Source organism: Alexandromys fortis, unplaced genomic scaffold (genome assembly GCF_014885135.2).
Source record: "Alexandromys fortis isolate MF-2015 unplaced genomic scaffold, M_Fortis_MF-2015_v1.1 scaffold_41, whole genome shotgun sequence".
NCBI classification, from domain to species: domain Eukaryota; kingdom Metazoa; phylum Chordata; class Mammalia; order Rodentia; family Cricetidae; genus Alexandromys; species Alexandromys fortis.
In genome coordinates, this window is record NW_026067923.1 from 185,730 (window position 1) to 191,180 (window position 5,451).

Here is a 5,451-nt window from a genome sequence, read left to right on the forward strand (position 1 = left end):
TGATAGCCTGACAGTTCCCACGTGTTTATAATGAGTTGTCATAGAGTTCATCACTTTCCTGTTCTGAGGCACATGAGAACCAAAAGCGTCAACATGAATATTCCTAGCAGTATTTATTCACAATAGCAAAACAGTGTAAAGAACTCGAATGTCTGTCAGCTGACAAATGGATGAAGAAAATGTGATTTAGTTGTACAATGTCTATTACTGAAAATATTTTTATGCTGTGAAGTTTAATTACATGGAATGGGCTACTGGTTTATGTTATAGCATAGATGACCCTTGAATGCATTGTCTTAGTTTCTTTTTCTTTTTGCTACAATAAAATGCAACTTAAGGGAGAAAGGGTTTATTTGGCTCTAAATTTCAGGTTACATTCCATCATGACAGGGAATTCATAGTAGAATTTAGTCACATTACACCCACAATCAGATCAAAGAATGATGAACTAATGCTTGCATGCTAATGTTTAGCTTGCTTTCCCTACTCCTAGGGAATGGTGCTACTCACATTGGGCAGGTCTTCCTGCCTTAGTTAATATAATCAAGAGAATCCCCCCCAAGCCATTCCTGTAGACCAGTGTCCCTCATTGAGACTCCTTTTTCAGGTGATCCTAGATTATGCTTAGTTTTTAACTTTACAGGTTATCACAGCTAAGAGACTGCCTTGGGTATCACCAGAGACTTTGGGCTTTTGAGCAATTAGATCTCAAACTGTTTAGATTTGGGGAACTCTTATAGATGAACTAAATCTGCATTGCTCCATGAGATGATCATGAGTCTTCGAGGCCCAGGGGTGGAATTTTAAAGCTTAAATGATATGTCTGAGTGTCCAGCAGACAAGGGTGGACTTGAGGTCTTTCATCTTCATTGCCAGCCTACCAAGACCTGGAATCACCTGGGAGACACACACCCAAGTGTGGTGGTAAGGGCGCAACCAGATGGCAGGTGCAATCTAGGGGGGAAGATCTGTCTTGAATGTGGGCAGCACTGTGCACGGATTAGAGTCTCTGTCTTAATGAAGAGGAAGGAGGAGCACACCTGAACATCAGCACTCGCCTCTCTCTGGCTCTTGACTGTGGACGTAGTGTGACAACTATTTCACACCCCCACTGCCTTAATTTCCCCTCGTGACAGACTGTGTCACTTCTCTAATTGTGGGCTTTGTCAGGAGTTTTGTCCCGGAAATGATGCAGGGATAGATGCAGCCCCTTTGGTGACATGCCTCTGGATGGCCAGCTTGTTCCTCTGTGGGTGAGCTCAAAATATCTCCCCAGAACAGTGAAGAAAGAGGAGGAGGCTTAGCAACAGGGGACAGGAAGTAATACCCGTGCCATACAGCAGGCTCTCCTAGGGAGCTTGGCACACTCCAAGCAGAAATCTGGCAGGCAGCAGGCTTTGCTATGTCACTGTTGCTTCCAGGGGAGGGAACTGAGCTGGCTCCCCTCTCCGGGAGTGGGATCCAGGGAGGAGAGAGAAGAAATCTCAGCAGAGAGAGGAAGGGCCCTCCTGTGCTCTGTCACCACATGCTACATGGTGCCCAATGAAAGGCTGTTGCTGGGGAGAGAACACGTTTGGTACCACGGTGACCCTCTGAGAGGAAGGAGAGCAGAAAAGCATTGCCTTCGGTTACCAATAGCAACTCAAACTCCCCTTGCCGGTCTGGCGACTTAGAGACTGTCATTGCTTGTGGCTTTTCTGTTTCCTTCCCCTCTCTCTGTAGTGTGCCTTTCCTCTGTTCAGCCGGGGTTGCTATGTCATTACCAGCTGATTGGTACTAATTAAGCCTGCTCTACGTGGTGGGTGTGTGCCCGTGGGTGGGAAACACGAGGACGCCAGTCAAGGGCCTGAGCCTCAAGTCATATGAAAAAGGCCAAATGACTTGTTCCCTTTCAGTTGAACTGCCCAGGACTTACATCTAGGGGGAGAAGAGTAGGAGGTCACAGGTGGGCAGGGGTTAACTCCAAGACAAGAAGAACCAGAGATGAAAGAAGTAAAAGGAGGCCATGCCACTTCTGTAGCAGGGGAGGGGAACATCAGATTTTTGTTACTGAATAATAAGACGTAAAGACTACACACCGAAGTGACAACTCATACCTGGCTTAACCCGAGGACTCCATTTTCAGACCTCACCGGATCGTTCACCATCCACATTCCCATCGTGCCCCCCCCCCCCCCCCCCCCCCCCCCGTGACACTGTGCATGTGGTAGCTCTTTAGAACACGTCACCTTCATGTCATTCATGTCAGGACAGGCTTACTAAGAACAAAGGTTATTTTGCTCTCCCCAAAATAGGAAGCCAGCATGCCCTGTCACAGAGAGGAAGGGACTAAAATAACCCCACAAAGACCCACAATTTCCCACGCCAGAGACATCGCATGGACCATTAGCGGGTCTGTGTGGGCGTGCAGGGAACCACTGTCTTGAGGACTAGAAGCCAGTCAATCTAATGGGCTGACTAAATCATCACATCTCTGATGAAAAGTGCCATGTAGTCAGGAAAACACACTGCGGTCATAAATCATGGCGTTTGCATGCCATTACTTGGGCTTCATTTTGGCTAATGGCCCTTTGCCTTGAGGATAGGGTTAACAATTGCTGTACAGACAGCAGGTAATGAGGCTGCCAGTCCTAGATGAATGGTAGCATGCAGAATGTCACCTGCAAGCTGCGGTATGCATCCTTTTAATCCACCCGGAAGGACCTAGAGAGGGATCCCAGGTAATTCAAAAGATCTCAGAGAGGCTGGGCACATGGCTAAGTCAGTACGGTGCTTGTCCTGCAAGCACAAGGGCCCGAGTTCAGATCCCCAGCACACATAGTATAGTAGCCAGGTACAGTAGCATGTGTCTGTAACCTCAGTGTTATGGAACCTGAGCCAGGAAGATTGCTGGGACTCACTGGCCAGCCAGTCCAGGCAAAGTGGTGACCTCTGTTTCATGAAACACCCTTTCTATAAAACTAAGGTAAGGAAGCCACTGTGAATGATTACTGAGGTCAACCCATGGCCTCTGCACTCAAGCAAACATGTGCACCTGCAGACGCATGTTCACACACACACATACACACACACACATACACACACACACACACACACACACAGGAAGGAGCACAGGAAAGCTTCACCCTTAGATCTGCAAACTACTGGAGGGAAAACTCACCACTTCTTAGACTTGAGGCGAGGCGCTGGGTTCCGGGGGATGAGGAAGAGGGCTCTCATAGGATGCATGTCACAGAGGGCTGTGGGAGACCAAAAACAAGAACCAGAGCCAGTCAGAGGCCAAATCCACACTACCATCTTGGCTGTGCAGAAAACACTGCACAAGTGTTCAGTGTCTGTAAGGCGCCTGCCAGGACGGGGTCAGATGCCCAGACACCTGTGTTGGGCAAGCTTTTCAAAGGGCTAGTGTCTAATTAGATGAATATCATAAAATGCCCATTTCAAGCAGATACTAACAATCCTAGTAACCACAACTTCATGTCATAAGGAAAATAAGCTAAAAGGCCAAACACTAGCCATCTCTGCTGTAGGTAGCCAGCTGCCATTCAAAATCAACAGCAGCAGATGTCAGATTGGCATGGCTGAGGTAATTTTATTTAACAAAAGCCTAAGCTATAATCTAAGAGGCATCAAGACATCCACAGCCACAGCCCTGTCTCCCCGTTGGAGGCTCATGCAAACACTGCTATCTATGCACATTTCTAGGCTCTTGGTACGGTGCCAGGACACCAAGTGTCCCGAGCAGCCTTCAGGTTGCATGGGGTGCCTTGAGTTTGAAACCCTCCAGCCCCAGGATGACCACAGGATGAAGTCAGCTCATAAACACAATATCATGAACACACTCTACATTCTAATTCCAATCCACATATCCTATTGCTTACTTTCTAACAGTGAGAATAGGTTTTTTTTGTACCAAGATTGAGAATATATGCTCCCTCGATGCCAGAGGAGTCTGTGGGTAGTTTATTTTTAGTCTTGTCTACCACTCAGAATGATAACACAGTTTTAAGAGTGTGGTATCTGAAATTTGGCGACTCACAAATGTCATCGTGAGCAAAGGAAATTTTGTCAACAAACACTCCAAGTCAATCACGCTGCACATGGATTCAAGCAACTTAAGGAAAATAAGAGGGCAGCGAGGACTCCGAGAGCCCTGAGTCTAAGAATGAGCGGTCATGAATGTCTTTGCAGGTCTTTTCAGCGTGGGCCTGTGAGAAGCAGATGAGAAGGTGTGAAGGCGTGGGAATGCTCATGCAGGGACACTCCTGGGGGATGGAGCAGGGGCCAGCAAAGAGTCATGCTATAGTGACACAATCCTAGCCCAGGGTGGAGGAGGGAAGGTGGGTCCTAGACTGTCCTGTAGTCCCAGGCAGGGACAGCTAGGTATCAGGGTGTTGCTTGAATCACAGCTGCCTGCAAAGTGAACCCATGTCTTCCAGGAAAGGGGGTGTTGGTGTCTACTAAGGTTGGCACTGACAGGGACAGTCAGGGAGTTCTGGGAGGTACAGCCTAATCTTCCACCACTGCAGCAGCTTCCAGAGGTCTTCTATGGTGCTAGCACAAAGTTCCAGGGGACTTGGGAGGTTCTCAAGATTGCAAGCATCCGGGACACTGCTCCTATCAGGGCAGGGACATCTTAAATCCCAAATCCTAATATTTCCAGAAGACGGGCAGCCTCTAAGTGCAGGTGCTTGTGAAAGCTGAGCCTAGGAATTGAGCTTTGGAGTTCTGTACATGGGAGCTGACATTGTCTGTGGTTGCGCCAAGTTCTGTGGGAGGCAGTGTGCCTCAGGAGTGAGCCCCACAGTAAGTGGGTAAGGCAAAAAGACTCGCCCAGGTTAGTGTTCTTTTTCCTAGCAAAACCACGCTGCTCTGAAACGAACAGACATCCTGGCTGATTTAAGATGCTCCTGCTCCTTAAATATGCCACAGCAGACCCATGCCAGGCTCAGTGGAGCAGAAGGAGTCCAACCGCAGCCCTGGCAAGGAGCCTGCAGGACCCGCAGGGCCACCCAGCAGCAAATTTTACCCAGGGAAGGAACTTACGGGGTGCACCTTCTGCCATCTCGATGGCGGTGATTCCCAAAGACCACAAGTCACTCTGTAAAACAAGAAAGCACAGATACACACAAATTCAATTAACAGGACAATTTGGTTAAACCTGGTAATGACTTCAGAATTGCCTGTGGGGAAGTCAATCCATTGTCTGTTTACAAACCTATTTCTCCCACTCAGCTGCAGAGCCGGAGGAGTCACGCTTGCTTTGCATTGCACGTATTTTTCCTGGTGCCTGGCATATGGTATGTTTCCAATAAACGTATGAAAAAATATATAGTTTTTTTCCCTTTTCTTTATTAAAATTTTTTTATTAAAAATGTCTGCCTCCTCCCCGCCTCCCTTTTCCCTCCCCCCCCCCCCCCCCCCCCCCCCCTCCCCTCCCCCTCCCTCCCC

The 5,451-nt window shown here is 48.2% G+C and overlaps 1 protein-coding gene across 4 annotated transcripts in view; it reads right to left on the minus strand.

Moving 5' to 3' along the window:
- Positions 1-5,451, minus strand: part of Tnik (TRAF2 and NCK interacting kinase) — a 406,558-nt gene that overhangs the window by 109,359 nt on the left and 291,748 nt on the right. For all 4 annotated transcript variants that reach the window (XM_050142093.1, XM_050142094.1, XM_050142096.1 and 1 more), the window contains 2 exons: positions 5,047-5,101; positions 3,161-3,239 (listed from right to left, as the gene is read on the minus strand). In XM_050142093.1, the coding sequence (XP_049998050.1) occupies positions 3,161-3,239; positions 5,047-5,101 (134 nt within the window). The remainder of the gene's footprint in view (positions 1-3,160; positions 3,240-5,046; positions 5,102-5,451) is intronic.